Consider the following 17,967-nt stretch of genomic DNA (forward strand, 5'->3'; position numbering starts at 1 on the left):
TAAGTTTATCGGAGAAATTTTTATTGGTGCCGTTGACTAAAATGGTCAATTACAAAGCAAAACTATAACAGGACCCCTTTCTCAGTAATAAAACAGGCTTCTTCTTTTAGTAATGATTGTACAACTGAAAAAAAAATTACAAAGCCATATTGTGCTTTACATAGCTTAAGATCATTTACTTTGCTCTTGTTCCATTAAAGCTGCAGTTTGTTCAAAAAGTGTTGAAAAATTGCAGAATGCCTTTGGTAAACCACTTTATCTCTCTGTCCATCTGCCTTTTATGTATGCATATCTACAGCTGTATAAGCATAGCCAGACATAAACATTGAATGAATTATGCCTCTTGTAGGCCATGGTGATCTGGGACAAGGAAGCAGCTGTAATCCTGAAACCAATATATTTGGATGCACTATGGCCAATTTTCTATTGGAAATGGATGCCTAAAGTTAGGCTTCAAAATTCATATTTAGGAACCCAGTCTCTGAAGGTTCTTTTTCACATAGAAAGTGCTTTCCACAGTACATTTACTAGTGGGAGAGGGAGAAGTGGGAAGAGCTAAGGCCCAGTCTTTGGCTTCTAGTTACTAAATTCCTTAGGGAGAAGAAAGAGGGAGGAGGGGGTAGAGATGGCTATTTTAGGTATAATTTGGCCCAAGATATCATGCTATTCAGAAATGATGTTATTAAAGGCTGGCTGTAGCAAAGCATTTGCTGTTACAGGATTTTTGTCAACTGCAACTCACTTTGAGTCATGTGCACTGTCACCTTCTTTATCACACCAACAGAAAGGGAATGTCCCACAACAGGGCTGCAGCCAAGGTTTCCATATAATGTTGTATAAAGAGAGCTGTTGAGGGACTGGAGTCAGTGTCCTGCGATGCTCTGTTACTGCTTTGTCTATTCTACTCATTATTGTGTCAAATAGGGGTTCAGTGCCAGGTGACAGAGGATTGGTCTCTGAAGGGTCTTGTGAGAGATCAAATAGCAGAGGAGGGTCATGGTGGGTTACACCTTCTCCAAAACATGGGCAAATTCTTCTTCCATAACAAGCTCCAGCACCTTCTGGGTGGAATTTTGGGGTCACATAGTGAGCTTTCCATAGTATGCCGCCTGGAAAGAAAAAACCCATATAGAGTGACTAGAAGAGGGTATAAAATGGCAGAACAATTTTTAAGAGAAGCCCCCCAAAATGCAGACAAAACCACCTACCATGAAAAATATAAGTTTTACAAACTTTTAACCCCTTTATACATGACACAGATTTTGAAGACAATAGATAATTTAGATATGAAAAATGTGAATGCAGGATAGTACAGTCTTTGTTTTCACTAAACTACCTATAATGCCTTTTCTCTACATAGCTTGTAAATACTCTTGTGCCATAAGGCTTCTCCATTTGAGCATCAGTCAATACCTAGACAGCAGATTTTGGACTGTGCGTGAAAAATATTACAGGAAACATCTATCAAATTGATGATGCTATTGCATACTGTACGAATGCTGCTGTAGTTACAAAGAGGAAACATATGCTAGAGTTTGCATCCATCCTGGAAAGAGTATTTATACTTACTGTCTTTTTGGTGCCACCGCACTGCATGTAAATATGACCCACAGTAGTGAAATATGAACTGATGCTCTGACTGGTGAACTCTCCCTTGCAGTAAAGGCATCAAGTTGTGGCCATCAATTACCCTAAGGTGATGAAAAGAAGTAGAATAAAAGATAAGCTGTGCAGCAATGAATTTTGTATTTATTATGTTTTGTGTATTTGAGAACTCTTAGAGCTAACTCTCACTAGATTTAGAATTTGTTTATACATTTATCTGGCCATTTGGGATGGTTGTTAGGAAATAAACACATTTAAAATCCCTTTTAAATAAAATGCTATTAAAAGAGAGAGAGAGAGAGAGAGAGAGAGAGAGAGAGAGAGAGAGAGAGAGAGAGAATCAGGTTCATCCCTTTTAATGGTATGTAAACAATCTGAATTTAGAATTAGTTTTATTGAACTATTAAGGTTCCTAATATTTCCTTCCTTAGAGGTCTTTCATAGGCGGCATACTATGACCCTCTGTGACAGTTTACCTTACACATGAGCACAGCAGAAGTTCAGAGCATCAAAGCTCACGTATGGCACACTATGGCTAGGGGCAGAAATTACACATAAACCAGTACAAGTGATTGGAAACTGGTTCAAATATGTAATACAACAGAAGTTCAGTGCATATAAACCACTTTCAAAATGGCCCAAACTGGTTTAAGATACACCTGAATGGATGTAGTATCGGCCTTAACTGATTTAGACTCAAATGGGTTTATTGAACTTCTGTCCCAGATCCCATCCAGATTCAAGTTAACTCACCATCCCCCAGCATCCCAGAATGCTTTGCATCTCCCCCACAAATTCCCCCTCACAGGCTGGGCAAGCTAGTTTTGGCTCAAGCTGTCTACGCCAGCCAAGGAGGGAGGTGTGTTCTAGCGCCCCCCCAGCTTCTGCCCTGGGCCACTGCAGGCATGTGGCTGCATTTCCAGAATCACAAGTGAATGTCTATTCACTTGCTTATTGGTTAAATCCATGCATTTTAGACCGTAAAGACTGAAGCAATTCAGCCTCCGGCTTTTTCACTGTCTGTACTTAGCCTATGAAGTAAAATAGAGCAAAAATCTAGGAAGTGACACTGTCATCATGTTTACTATACCTGTCCTGGGGCACTGTTCCTCCACCCAGGTAAGCAACTGTGGGGTAAATGTCCATAAGGCTTGTAGGTTCATCAATAACTGTCTCAGCAGGTAAAACTCCTGGCCATCTACATATACCTGGCACACGGATCCCTCCTTCCCAGCCTCCCATGCCTTTCCCACCTGGAGAAGCAACACATGACAATTATGAATCTTTCTAGAAGTTATCCGTATAATTTGTTGTATATGAAGTTACAAACAGATGGCAGTAACACATTGCTCATCTCTAAGGCTTAATATTTCATGGTTAAATTTTAATTCCGCACATTTCAGAGCTCAGAGCACACAACAGAACACAGAAGAAAAAATCCAGCCATGAAATTAGGAACATGTGTATCATTAAGATCTGCTGGATTTTATGTTTTGGCAATGGAAGGAGTAGAAAAATAAACAACTTTAAAGTATATTCTATTCATCAGTAAGATTTTTTTTCCTTTTTCTTCACATGGCATACTGTGCGCTATCTGGTAGCTTTTTTAGGATTAAGGGTGATGAAATTCTTTACTAAATAACTTAATTGCACAACAGACATGGAAGGGGCAGGGATGCTCAAGTCTAAAGAATATATTAAATATTTCTAAATGTTAAGCTGTAAAAGCTTCATTCCTCATTTTAATTCATAGTTGAATACAGATAGGTTGCATTTGGTTATAAGAGAAAAATGAGATATGGACACACACTTTTGAAATCTTAGGAGCCTACATCCTAAGTGCCCATTTCACTTTTAAAAATGAGATTGAAGTTCCAGACTTTGGTGGTTTTGAAATAATTATCCTACACAATTCAAGACCATAACAAATGCTTGGAATATTACAGTAGTGGAAGAGTGGTGGTGATAGCCATGATGGTCTAGAAATTATATCAGAGGCAAGGATTTCTTAGGGGATATCTTTTATTGGACCAACTATGTAGAAGTAGGTTAGGTGAAGATTGTTTTCAGTTTTTCTGAAGTTCTCCTGCATATTTGTGTTGCATATATGTAACTGTGTGTGTTAGCTAGAGGGTTGCAGATGATGTGTTCCCTTGGGATGATGTTATGTTCCTTGTACAGGCTTAAGAGGATGCTACTGTGTAGTCTGGCTTTCTTTAGGTTATGGATTTTCCATTGTAAGTGACAGATTTCAATATCTTCCATGTTACCATAAGGCATCCTTGCCTTTTGAATATTATATAAACTTGTCACATTTCCCTTTCAACCAAATTCATTTTCCAAATATACCTCCCCCCACCCTCTTTCCTTCCTCCAACACACACAGAGGGACCAGCCAGATACTGATAGAAAAACCTATTTCTCCACATACCAAGCATCTCTCTAAGTGTCTAGAGCCAAAGAAAAGTGGTTCACTGTGATACAGCTGAACACTCTGAACGTAGTTACTACATTTCCACTTCTTTTAAGCTGCTTATTGTTATAATCTTGTTTGTGGCTTAAATCTCATGAGGCTCATTAATCAATCCTAAAACTTGGTGAAGAAAGCTACTCTCCATGTAGTAGCATGAATCAAAACCTAGATGCCTATGTAAGAGCCAGAAAGAGTCTCTCTCCCTTCCCTCAGGGCAGGTGGTCTCAGAAGCCATGGACCTAGAATTTGAAATTTTTGCTTGTGGTGGTACATTGTGTAATTACTACATTAAAATATTGTGGCTGCAAAATTGGAACAAACTCCAGTTTAATAAATGAAAACATTTACAAATGTTATATCTGGCACTGATGCTCTGTAGCTTTTACATGTGCATCTACACATACACCTTACTGCAGAGCTGACTAATTAGCTCTGAAGTAAAGCATCACCATCTACAGGCTTGCCCATATTAGGGGGCAGTTTGTGATCTTCAAGAGATTATACTCTCGAAAGAGAAAGTTTTATTTCTTTTATTCTTCCATGTCATCATCACATTCAACAAAAAAACAGTTAGTAATTAATTTAATTTAAATATTTTGCATTTTTATGGCACTTTCTGTATGGATAACAAGAAATGATTTATAGGCTTTAAGTGGGCATCCCTTCTTAGGTAAGTATTATAATTCCATTTTATACAATGGAAAGATAAGGCACAGAGAGATGAAGTTTCCAGTCCCAGGTAATATATAATGCTTGTATATTGAATCCATGCCATCCTTCCTAGTCAAGCAAAATTACATTTTTATTGCATTTTTCAGATTAAAAGGGTCATACCTTTCCTTTCTTACCTTTATATATGCCATTCCAGCCCCCTAACTGGACTTCTCCTTCTTGTGCCTCCAATTGTCCTCCGTGGTCAGAGGCAAAATAAGTGAAAGTGCTGTTTTTCAGACCTTCCTTATCAATAGCATCAAGAATGTTGCCTTAAAAATTAGGGTAAACAGAAAGACAGACAGTAATGTCTAGTATTAAACAAATTCACACAAAGTTTAAGCCCATTAATTAAAATGGCTAAAGGATAAATAATGAATCCTCTTCCTCCTAGCAGAAATATACCTTTCTACTATTTTAAACACTTAGCATTAGTTTTCTATGGCTAAAATCCAATGCTACCTGTTTAAAGGGAGTCTCTTCCACAAAGAGCACTTACCTACCATCCAGTCCATTTCTTCTACATTATCTCCATATATGCCATGTCTGCTTTTCCCAAGAAATTTCTCTGTGGTGTAAAGGGGGGTGTGCACGTGTAAAAAGGAAATGAAGAGGAGGAATGTTCCATTCTTGTTTCTTTAAGAATTAAACAATTATTTATTTCTTGTGCATTTGGAACATTTTAGAGCCATTTATATTCATATATGCAAACACTTACTTTCTGTCTAGGGCCACAATGACACCACCAATGTCATCTTAGCCCATGCAGGGCAACATTTCTCTTAGTGTCCACACCAGATAACATTAATTACACTAGGGATAGCATACTTTGCAAAGGGAACTTGTTCTTCAGAGGCTTACAATAATTCCTAGGTAACATCATCTTAGATCTAAATTTGTGGGCCTTACCTCTTTGAGAATTAAGGATTTTCAGTACTTATATCAAAGAGAAAATAAAGACCTGGAAAGCTGTAAGCTGAATAAGGAAATGAGAGGGACACACGATATACAGTAACTAGGCCGAAGGAAATCTCATTGTTTGAAGGTCATCATTATATATTATATATCAAGGAGTGTACAATTTTCACCTGGGTAGACAGGGAGCCATAATCTCAGTCTCAAAAGTGTAGGCATTTGAAAAGTTTTTTAACAAAGATCTTCCAAATTTTTACAAAGATCTTACAAAGATATATATAAATAGATACTACTATTTACAAAAGTGCTTCTATGAATCAGGTTCCTAACTTCATTCCCTTCAATGAAGGGAAATGAGACCCAGATTTGGAAAGGGATCTCTGGTTTCCAGTCCTTGCTGGCAGGTTTATTTCTTCTCTTGTAAAACAATGACCAATTCATGTAAAATTCATGTAGGACCAGAACCTAAGGCCAGCCTCCCTAGACTCTGGCCTACAGATTCACACTCCCTTGTGCTTCTGCTACTGTCTAAATCATTTTCCCTGGCACATACAGAACTGTACAGTTATCTATGTGCTTCATGGGGGTTTTGTTTCCCCATGGACACTCAGGTGGATGAGCCATCAAAGGAGATAGAATAGTATATGTGGTGGGCTAATTGATAGATACCATATGGTTAATTAGAGCATGTTTCCATGGAGAATAATGATGTCTAGGTGGGAATAGGAATAATAGTCAGAGACTGAGATAGAGCAGCCATGCAACTGCTGGCTGGAACATAAAACAAGAACAGTTGGAAGAGAAATGTGGTATTTGACCAGAGAGAAGCCTGTTTGATACAACATGGCAGGAGAGGCTGGGTAGACAGAGTTTATATGTCTATAAGCAAAAGGAGGGGATGTAGGGCCAGTAGCAATGGAAGTGGGAGGTATGGAAACATAAAAAGCATCCTCTAAAGAGAAAGTGAAGGACAAAGAGCATGGGCAATAGACTGTAGGCTATTTTTGGACTGTACTGTTTGCTGCAGTCCCATATCACAATAGTATCACTTAGACTGCCAGAGACAGTCTAAGCTGCCATGCTGCAGTCTATTACAAATTGTCCATAAACATCTTACTATTGTGCATTATATAGGATAGGGTTTTCAGTACTATTGAGGGGTATGCCTATAACACTTCCACGGAGCTCTTCAAAATGCTGCTGAGATGCATGGCTCCATCTAACCCCTACTCCTCTACACACATGTACACAGGAAATGAAAAGGAGGAATGGCCTATGCTTGTTTTTGTAAAGAATTAAAGTTATTTAATTATTGTGCAGTTGGAAAATTTAAGAAACCTGGAAATGAGGCAATAAAGCCACCCTCAGGGTGTTCCCTGATATCACTCCCAAGCTCTCTGTATATGGTACGCTTGGCATGATGGTCAGGTATCTGGTGTGCATGACAAGATGGTCTCCAGGCCAACACTGAGTCATTCCAGGGTTGGCAGATATAGAGCAGAAGTAGGTAGTTGGAGGGGCACCCTCAGAAGTGCTTGTAAGGGGCACCCTGAGAAGCATTGCCCAAGTAGTGTAGACATACCGTCAGTAACTTAGGAACACACCTCCCATTGAAAAACCTTTCCATTTAGGTTACATGTATATCCAGTGTCAGCTCAACTCTTCAGTGACCTGCATCTCACACAATCCCACAGACTTTGGCTGGGATGATATAGTTGGGAATGGTCCTGCTTTGAGCGGGGGATTAGACTACATCACCTCCTGAGATCCCTTCCAACCTTAATTTCCTATGATTCTATGAAGAGATATATTTAGTTTAGAGCTTGTCTGATATCTTTGGGGCATATACTTCACTGTTTTCTTCAAATAATTAAACTTGAAAACTAGCTCATGGCATATACATCACCTGGTTAAACCCTCTCATTTGAAAAGCTCCAGTAGTTCATATTACAGGATTATTTAAATCAAATCTGTATGCAGATATAGTTGTTGTATGGCTCAAAAATATTTGAGAATAGTTGGCTAGAAACAGCCACTGTTTTTTTGCAGAAATCTAGACCTATTTCAAGCTCTTATTTATTTCTTCTTTTTAAGGGAAAAACAAAGTTCAGTTACCTTTCAATAAATGAAATTGCTTCCTTCAGCATGAGAGAAGCTGTCCTTTCCAACTTCATTGGTTGTTCAGTAATGTCATAGTTCCTCATCAGGATACAGTTCCAATATTGGACAAAGCCATAACTTGAGAACCAGAGTGTGAAAAAAAGAAAACCAGCTAAGGCCATGCAGGTGACTATTTTCCAGCTGGTGGAGAACAAGCCAACAATTTTTCCAGTGATAACAGTGAGCACAGCAAGGGCAATTACCTGAGTATAAAACCAGAGCTTGGCCTGAAGAGCTGCATCTAGCTCTGGAAGTTTGTTTTTCTGACAGTTATTTAGAAGAGTAAATGGCATGCCATAAAAGTAGTCAAATCCATGGTTTAAAGGATGGTGACAGTAATCATTGAGGGATTCACAGTTCACACCCTGATGCCACTTCCCTAAAATTTAAAAAACATGAATTATTAACATATAAGGCAGCTATTTTAAACGAAAAACATTGTGTTTTTTTTCTCCAACACTTACTGCTTTGGCCTCTTCCCTTCCAGTCTATGCCTATCCCAGTCCTGTCTTTTCTTCAACCTGGGTCCCTGTCTCATTCTCCTCACCTAACTATTTCCTCAGCTTAGACTTCCTATCCCAGTCTTCTTCCACAGCATACTCTACCCCTCTGAACTTCATCTCGTAGTTACAAATTTCTTTAAACAAAATTATGTATTTTCCTTAGTGGTATTCTCAGAAATGGCCACTCCATTTTGGCTGCTTTTTTTTCAAATATTTAATCAGGCATAGCTTGCTGCTGTAGTTCATTCATAAAATCCTTATTTGCCATATAGGAGACCAAGGTTTGATTCCTGGATGTGTATATAACTACAGCCATTGAGGGCCCCAAACATCTGGACTCATTCTGGCCTTTGGATACTGTCTCAACGGTCTAAAGAGGGGATTGAAGGTCTGGGCAGCCTCCACTACTCCATACTCCTGCCTTGGTGTCAGAGGTCCTGGTGACCTCTTACAAATACAAGATGATCTAGAAAGGTTGATGGTTGTCTACTAAAATCAGGTTAAATTAAAAAAGAAGCAGTCAACAATAGCTAATGCTACCAGTCATGTCTACAAAGATGAAAATAGACCAGGTTCTTAGTAAAGGATCTTATGTGCCAGTATTGCTCTTAATTGCAATCAGGAAGTGATTTCATGCGACAATTTTTAATTGCTCTTGAAAAAATATATCCCCATATGCAGGTCTAAAACTCAGAGGCAAAATCAATGGCTTCCTCATGTTATTATTTAGGACTATATACATGTGATTTATAGAGATGTTATACATAACATTCCACATCTCCAAATTCATTCCAAAACCATTAAGATGATAATATAAGACTCACTATTGCCAAACACATACCAGCATGCAGTCCTGAATATATGTACTTACTATTAATTTCTCTGTTAAGAAACAGTATATTTTTGTTAATAGCAAGAATTATTTAATGACAGCAATAAAATAAAATGCAGGGCAAATTCAAACCAACATTTTCAATAGCATGGCTTTTATCATGAAACTGCCTGGGCTGTGTTTTGAACAAGGCCACCTACAGAGATAAAAATAGGTTGCTTTAAGTATCCTAATAAAATATCATAGGAACAAGTTAAATAGTCACACCATAAACCTCTGGTTGTTGAGTTTTAACTAAACAATAGTTCACACTGTTGATAGTAAAAAAATCATTTTCAGACAAGAGCAATGTAAAATGGAATACTCAAGATTACAGTAAAATAATCAGTGTTGAGGTAACATATGGTTATGGATGATGTTAAAGATACATACTGTATTTAAATTTGGGTCAGTGATTTATCTTTATCCCATTTAGCTTATTTTTGCTTAAAACATGTCCATTCCTAATCTAACTCTGGCAACTGACAAGACTTCTATAGCAGCCAAAACAGTGAGCTGGAAGTCATAGTAACACAAGGAGTCTAAGATTGCGAACAAAGAAAGATATTATATCAAGTTAGAAGAGGGTAGAAATGTTTTGTTATTCTGTGCAATTTTTCATGTTCCCACCTCAGCCATGGTTAGGGAAAGCTAAACCATGGTAGTTTTAGCTCCTTATCATTAAAGCGTAAACCACTAGTGTTAGATTATCTTTCACTTCTAGTAAACCACTACTGCAGATTATCTTTCACTTACTGGGTGTATCTACACAAGACATTTACTATGAAGCTGACTAATTAGCAGCTCAGTAAAACATTAGTGTCTACACATGCAGTGCTATTAGTAAACTAATTAAACTCTTCCATAGAACAGTACTGTTAGACACAAGTACTATCCTATGGTAGACTTATTTACTCTGCCGCAATGCAGCTGTAAATGGTGACTGCTGGCTAGCCCTGCACAAGAGCACTCTCATGCCCCAGTCAGCACCTCTGCAGCATGTTGAGCCAGGTAGGAGCAGCCCCAGGTTGGCAGGTTGCAATGCAGTTTATTAAGCCTCCCTAGTTGCATGTGTAGAGACATCTGCTGAGGAGTCAACTGCAGACTCAGAGTTATGCAGAATAGATGATGCACAATAAATTCCTGCCCCTTTTGAATTTGATGTACTTTATTTATCTGTCCACACACTGAAAGTGATTATCATTATTACATGTCAGAACACTATGGCATTTCTTTAAAGAATCTGGACAGATATCTCTCTATAAAAACATTTAATCCATTTTCGAATATCAATCTACAAGTCTTTCAATTTTGAACAGTAGTAGATCATATGAAGACCCATAGCATTGCCTAACAAGAGAACTTTTCATGGTAATCCAAGGGTATCTTGACCCTAACTTTCAGTTGAGAGCTTATGACTGGCCTCAAACCCATGTCTGTTGACCACAAACCCATGTCTGTTGACCATCCATAGCATAAATTCTTATGCTTGATCCCCAGCAGTAGTTCACCCCAAGACTGGATGCTATTCAAAGGATTAGGTATGAGGTCAGTGCTGCGGAAGCTTGCTTCCTTGCCCATCCCTCCAGGCAGTGTCACAACCTTTCAAGTTACTGCTGGCCTCAAGCACAGAAACTCTGCTAGTGACAATCTCACAAAAAGACATAAATATTCCAGAGACTGATTTTTAAAGGACCTGTGCTTCACATAGCATGAGAGAATTTAGATTTGAAAATATGAAGCACAATGTGGATAAGTTTGATGTGGGTTAGAAGTATGATGTACATGAGGGAAAGATGTTATAGAGTTTGGGTTGATTTAAAATGAGCTCAAGGTCAGTCCTAAATAAATGTAGGCCTTCCCCTAATGTAGGGACATAGGCGGCTTATAGACAAAAAAAAAATAGAGTGCTTTACTTAAACTTGGTGAGTCTCTGTGCTGAGCTGAGTGCATGCCCAGAAGAGGCATTGTGTTAGTTGACTGGCTTGCCCAACATGTGTATAGATTGAGCGCTTCAGTGGGGCTTTTTTGGCACTTTTATCTAATAGCTGATTTGGTACAATTACTAATGAGCAGAGGCCAAACTGCATGAACACAAGTGAGACAAAAGAAAAACCCAGTCAAAGAATCATCATTGAAATGTTTCATTAATGACCATGCAAGTTCCACTGAAACATGTACTTCTCAAAACATTAACATAATTTCAGACATTGGTGGAAGTGTGAATCTGTTGGAAATAAAGCAATGCTGACTGCATCTATGAATATTGTACATAGGCATAGATACTGGAATGTTTTTGGTAAGAAGGGTGAAAGGAAAAGTGAGAAGAAAGGGAAGCAGAATGAATCACTGTTTTTCCTCTACAGTTACCTGAAATTTACATGAAAGGACCCATGTACATCTGAGATCAAAAGCAACAGCAGCTTGAAGAAATAGAGGACTGGTAAATTGTTTGGATAGCAATTTTTGGACTGGACTGACACACCAGTCCACTGAATGTCTAAAGAAAATAGGCCTGCCTAAGTTACAATCTATATTGCTAAGATTTAAGTAAGTGCATATAGACTGTTTTTAAAATATTCTAATGAAAAGACAAATAGTCTATTCTGGAAGATTTACCCACAAACACAGTTTATTGGTTCCATGTAATTTTATTTGGCATTTCTTCTTGTCTCTCATATACTCATATTCATTATTTGCTTTACTATAGTATATATGTAAATACATAAAATCTGGGATTTTTCAACACATTTCTTCCTCCTCAGAATATATGAACCAGTACATAATGAAACCCCTACTTTTCCAACTGAGTATCACTAGGCGGTGAGAGGCCCAGTACTAATAATTTGACTTGCATGTTTTAGCATCAAACTTTTAGGCTCAAACCCATAACAGTATTTAGTAAGGCTGTGCGAAGCTTTGGGTGCTGATTCGATTCAGAGGAGATTCGGCCCAATTTGGTAGCCAAATCTCTGAATCCGCATCAAATTGGGAGATCAACAAAAAGGTCCAAATCAATTCAAAGCTCTCCAAATTGATTTGGAAAAGATTCATAGAGCTTTGGAGATTTGGGCAGTCCCCACTCGCTGCCACAGGGAGCTCGACCTGGACTCCATTCGGGTAAGTAGGAGACGGGGAGGGGGGTGCTAGAGGAGGGGGAAGGGGACTATGGGGGGACCCCCTCCAGGCCCCATCCCCGCTGCCCCCCACTGCCCTGCACTGTGTGTGGGGCTCTGCCACAAGCCCCCATCCCCTGCCCGCTCTCCCAGCCCCCCTGCTCACCCATGGCTTCCCTGCCCAGCCCCAGCTCCTGGTTCTTTAAAAAAAAAATTCCCCGCACTCATGACCTGCTGCACCAGCCATCAGGGCTTCTGGGGGTTTGTGGCAGAGCCCCCCATGCAGCACAGGGCAGTGGGTTGTAGTGGAGATCCCCCCGCCCCTGCATGGCAGGAACTGGTGAGTGCGGGGCTTTTTTTCCCGTTTTTTTTTTTAAGAGCCGATGCTGGGGATGGGCGGGGCAGTTATTGACTGTGCTGGGAGAGCGGTTGGTTGGTGGGGCCTATTCTATTTGGAGATTTGGCCAGTTCGGCGGCGGCCAAATCTCCGAATCAGATTCAGCTGAATTGATTCGGGACAATGATTTGAAACACCGGATTGAATCACTGTCCCCCAAATTGGCCATATCTGAATCTGAAATGAATATTAGTCACTTCGCACAGGCCTAGTATTTAGGTGCCCAACTTCTAGTGCCATGGTTCTCAACCTTTTTAGACTCAAGGCACCTCATGTCTCGACTATGGAAAAATAATAGAACAATTCTTCTGTTGCAAAGAGCTCAGACCACAACAGGTCAAAGTGTTTTAGATGCTATATTCCTATTTGAAATCTTTGGGCTTATCTTTTGAATCATGTGTGTGTGTTTGCACACCTAAGATTGCTAATATTGTGTGGCAATAGGATCTCCTGGTACCCAAGGGTTCTGTATTACCCTGATTGAGAATCACTGTTCTAGTGAAATCAAGGGGACATTGGGGAGGTAGGACTTAGATATGAATTTACATTTTCAAAGTGTTTTATAAATGTTACTAAATAACCCTGAAATAGAATAAGCTGTTTCTGAAAACAGCTGGGCCCTCTGACCAAACAAAATGTTATATTAGCCAGTCAGATACCACCTACTTTCAGTTAATAGGTTCCTTTGGGCTAATTTCTAGTTGCCCTTGCCCTGTGAAGATAAATTCAATAATTAAAGCCATTAATTTTGTTGGATGTACATTTATACATAAAAGGGAGCATTGAAAGAGATCTGTTATAAGTTTGGAAAGGCTCCCAGGCTGAATACAATGCTCATATGTTTCAATTATAGTACTCATGCCACCTCATGGACCTTTTTTTAAATTTATAATCTGTTTGGTGGTATGCTTACATTATCAAGTAACAAAAACACAAGCCTCAATAGCCCATAGTTTTTACTATATACAGGTACTGTGACTAGAACATTTATGACAGAAACCCTCCCGATACGAAATGTTTCAACCTACCTATAAGTCCTGTGGTGTAACCTTGCTTTTGCAACAGCTTGGCAAAAGTGGTTTCATTCACAGGGAGCCCTCCTGAGCCAGCATTCCACTGAAGAGCTCGATACCTATTATCTGAAGCCATGCCTGCAGGATATGATACAATAAACTTAGTTATTTTTTTACTTGCTTTCCCCCCACCTTTTTTTCATAAAGCTCCTTTTCTTTGAAGCCAATGGGACCATTCACAGTTGTAAAATTAAGCATGCAAATAAGCAGAATCAAGATCCAAAAATAAAAGCTAATACATTAACGTTTATTGGATCAGGGTAGGAATTTGCATTGTATATTGCAACATGTATATTACATGAGAGAGTTAAGGAGTTTTATGTGAGAGATAAACCAGATTGGCACCACTTTCAGCATCAGACAAAGAGAATGGCCAAGAAATTACAGTGTTAATCTGGGTTTGTAAATCCTGGATTTAATTCCCTGTCCTATCACAGACTTCTGTATACTTACAAAAGCCACCTTATCTCATGGTGTTTTAGTTTCCCAATGGTAAAATGGGGATAACAGCATTTATTTACATTGGGGTTGAGGACAATTTTATTAAAGATTTTGAGACATTCTGATGTTATAATACTGGGAACATATATTTTAGATATTTTATGTATCTAAAATATGGTACGTGGCCCTCATATATTTTAAAATCAATATTGGGTATCTAAAATAGATATATAACAGATTTTTTGTCTAAAACTCTTTAATTCTTCATAAAAGTTAGTTAAGCCTCAGAAGCCTGGCCCCTTCTGGTTTACACTGTGCTATGCAAGAAGAGATAAATGTAGAATCCGACAGACTGTAACTTGTGCCAGAGCTATCCTGAAACACTTTGTTCTGGCATTCAGAGGAAACTTCTTCAAATGTAGTTCTGCAGCCAAGAGGCAAATAAGAGTGTATCTGGATGTACCCATGCAAAAACAGCAGCAGCATGGCAAGTTCCTTTAAAGAGATTGGCAGGATCTCAAAAATCAATTAGCCATCAGCAATGTTTTGAAAAGCTACAACATTTTGTCCTCTCTATAGCATGAAGTTATCATAGTGAGAAGCCACATTTAGCCACATCTGATAACAGCCCTTTGTTCCTGTGCAACCTGTTGACCTAAAATAGACTAATTTCTTGTTTCTCCTACAACTTTGTGACTTTCATGTAGCAAACATATTACGACAATGTGTCAATCAGCAGCTGAAAATAGAGTAAAATAGAGTAAAATAATAGAATGTTCAAAATTGGCAATCAGATTATTAATTTCTTATTAGACTCTTTTCATGGCATTGTATCACTGCATATGTGCCCAACCAGATCTGATGGGGTATCTTCCAGTCAGGAAGGCTGCTCTGCTTGGGGTACAAAGAGGAGCTGCAGCAATATGCTGAGTGAGTTTTATTCCTTCCTTCGCAAGACGGTCAATATTTGGGGTCCTAAAAAATACAGAGACATGTTAAAGCAGTGGGGTAGCAAGCTGAGGGATGAACTTGAAACAAACTTGAAACAAACATAAAACATTTTAAAAGAAACTGAAGCATACTGGTAAGTGAGACAAGTAAGTCTTTCAGATGGTATCCCTGAGAGCATTCCTGTATCATCAGGTTTATGACAGGTAATGTGTTTCTTTCAAAAGGTGAACAGACTTTAATGGCTGGAGAATTAAGGCTGGAGAAATTCATCCTTGAAGGAAAATATTGTTTGTAGTGGGAACTCTACATCAGGCCACTGGCTTCAAATATTATGTGATCTGCAAACTTGAAACTCCTGAAGTAACATGTTTAAGGAGAATGTAAAGAAGATCTGATTTCTCAGTCTAAGATTTGCAAAGATGACCTTTAGCAACTATTTTGCATCCTGGCATTTCATAATTTATTGACCTCAAACCTTTTCTCTGGTGCCTGGAACTCTATGCTAGGAATGCATCCCATCTATTGTAGCATATAAGAATATATTTACATGGTAATACATACTAACTCTCCCTGGACACCTGTATGTAGAAGCAATAGAAAGAAAACTGGCCTCCCAGATCCTCCTGTCTTCACCATCAGGTGGGTTCTGAATGACTGTAGTGTTCCTCCCTGTGACCCCAGCACAATCACATCAAGCAAAAGCCTCAAAGATTGACTGCTAAAGGGCTCTGTTCTCCCAAGAGGAGGAGGGGAACTGAAAAGTATCAACAGGTTCTGAAGATGTACTCCAAATACTCTTCTGCTCCAGGTCAAGTCTCAGAGATTTTCCCCCTGGAGCGGCAGAGTATATGTGCGCCATGCCTCAGCAGTACATAGTCAGTGCCAACATACATGATCCAGGTCAGAGAGGCATCATGTGGCTGGAAGGAAGGAGAAAGAGAATAAATAAGGGACAGAGGAAAAGTGTAGTGTGGAAAGCGTGGGGCCTGCACATAGATACAAATAGATGAAGAGTAAGATATATTTAAAGAGTTATGCAAGGGCTAGAGCATAATTATAAGGCAAGTAGTTGGAGAATTAATATATATTAAAACTTAGAAAGTGGCAAGAATAATATTAGATCAGATTTTGCTTCCTTTCCCTGTTTCTCTTTATCTTGTTTATTTCAGTAAGTCCACACATATCTGTGCTAAATTGTATCTGTGAATAGCTCCGCAGACTTTAAGGAAGATGTGTATATACGAACTGAAGTGGTCTTGGACTGCTATTGAGGCAGAAGCCCTTCTTATTTTATGCTTTTTTAAAAGAAACAAATTAAAAGCTTAGTTCAATTACATAGACACATATAGTACTGAGAGAACTTTTACCTTATAGTATGGTTGCCATAGCAACCTATGTCACCAATGCCCAGGTCATCTGCCATTAGTAGCAGTATATTTGGCTTAGACTCCATAGCTGCACTCATTCCACACGTCTGTAGAAATAAACCGAAAGCCAGCAGAGTGGCTAGATAGCTCCTGAAACACAATAGAAGGGCTGTTTAAATCCATGACCTCTGGTATTGTGCACAGGGAAAATAAGATGATTCAAGACTTGACACCACTCAGGATGCAACTCAGCCCCTGAACTCTCCAAAGACCTAGCTGGGCAACAGATCAGGGAAACTAAATGTGAGATGTGGAGCAGTTACCTGCACAAGCATGTTCTTGGAACAGAAGGCAAGAAGGTCTATTGCTTTTTGAATGCTTTTCACCCCTTTTTTTTCTACCCACTGGCCAAGTCTACATGAGATGCTGACTGCACAGTCATTATTGCGCTGTCACTTAGAACTTGTTTATACAAGTGCTTGTAAGTGACTGAGCAGTAACTGGAGTTATTGCTCAGTAGTTTTGTCAAATGACTTTTAGGTGATGCTGACTGCGCAGTAGCTCATTACTACTGCACAGTAGCATCACATCACACTTTGTGCCATGTAACGCTACTGCACAGTAGTAATGAGCTATTGAGCAGTGTCTTGTGTAGATGCAACCACTGACACCCTCACCCCCCAGCCACACTCCTCACAGTCATTGGGCTGAAGTAGCCTTTATAGAGCAAAGCCTTAAGCTATGTAGAAGGTCTAACTCTAGGGCCTGAGGTGGCAGAGAGAACTGGTATGCTAGCCAGAGAATTTTAGCAATGGGTATATTTAAATATTTTATCCTAAGTGACTCAGGTTTCTAATTCACATATTCAAAATATTTTATCCTAAGTGACTCAGGTTTCTAATTCACATATTCAAAATATTTTATCCTAAGTGACTAAGGTTTCTAATTCACATATTCATCGAGTCCGGGGGTCGGACTCGATGATCTATTGAGGTCCCTTCTGACCCTAACATCTATGAATCTATGAAAAAGTAGCTAATGCACTTAGGAGCCTAAACGTCATTGACAATTAATGGCAATTTGATTTTTGCAAAGGAGAGTTAAGTCACTTAGGTACTTTTGATAATATTACTATTTGGCTAGGGACAGAAATTACACATAAACTAGTATAACTGACTAGAAACTGGTTCAAATCTGTAACAAAGCAGGAGTTCAGTGCACATAAACCACTTTTAAAATGCTCCAGAATCAAAATTAACTCAGTCTCCCAGCATCCCAAGATGCTTTGCACCTCCCCTGCAACCCGCCCCTCCCCCTTGCAGGGTGGGTAGGCTAGCCTTGACCCAAGCTGTCTCCTTCATCCTTCAGCTGAGCATGGAGGTGT

General features: G+C 39.2%; 1 protein-coding gene across 1 annotated transcript in view; it reads right to left on the reverse strand.

Annotated features, from left to right (window-relative positions):
- Nucleotides 1-17,967, reverse strand: part of LOC102388272 (arylsulfatase D) — a 22,334-nt gene continuing 4,367 nt past the window's right edge. The window contains exons 2-10 of the mRNA XM_006027315.3: nt 16,584-16,733; nt 15,119-15,240; nt 13,780-13,902; nt 7,820-8,243; nt 5,289-5,425; nt 4,927-5,061; nt 2,696-2,858; nt 1,570-1,691; nt 1-1,109 (exon numbers count right to left, since the gene is read on the reverse strand). Of these exons, the coding sequence (XP_006027377.2) occupies nt 739-1,109; nt 1,570-1,691; nt 2,696-2,858; nt 4,927-5,061; nt 5,289-5,425; nt 7,820-8,243; nt 13,780-13,902; nt 15,119-15,240; nt 16,584-16,733 (1,747 nt within the window). The 3' untranslated portion in view covers nt 1-738. The remainder of the gene's footprint in view (nt 1,110-1,569; nt 1,692-2,695; nt 2,859-4,926; nt 5,062-5,288; nt 5,426-7,819; nt 8,244-13,779; nt 13,903-15,118; nt 15,241-16,583; nt 16,734-17,967) is intronic.

This window comes from Alligator sinensis, unplaced genomic scaffold, assembly GCF_000455745.1.
Source record: "Alligator sinensis unplaced genomic scaffold, ASM45574v1 scaffold395_1, whole genome shotgun sequence".
NCBI lineage: Eukaryota > Metazoa > Chordata > Crocodylia > Alligatoridae > Alligator > Alligator sinensis.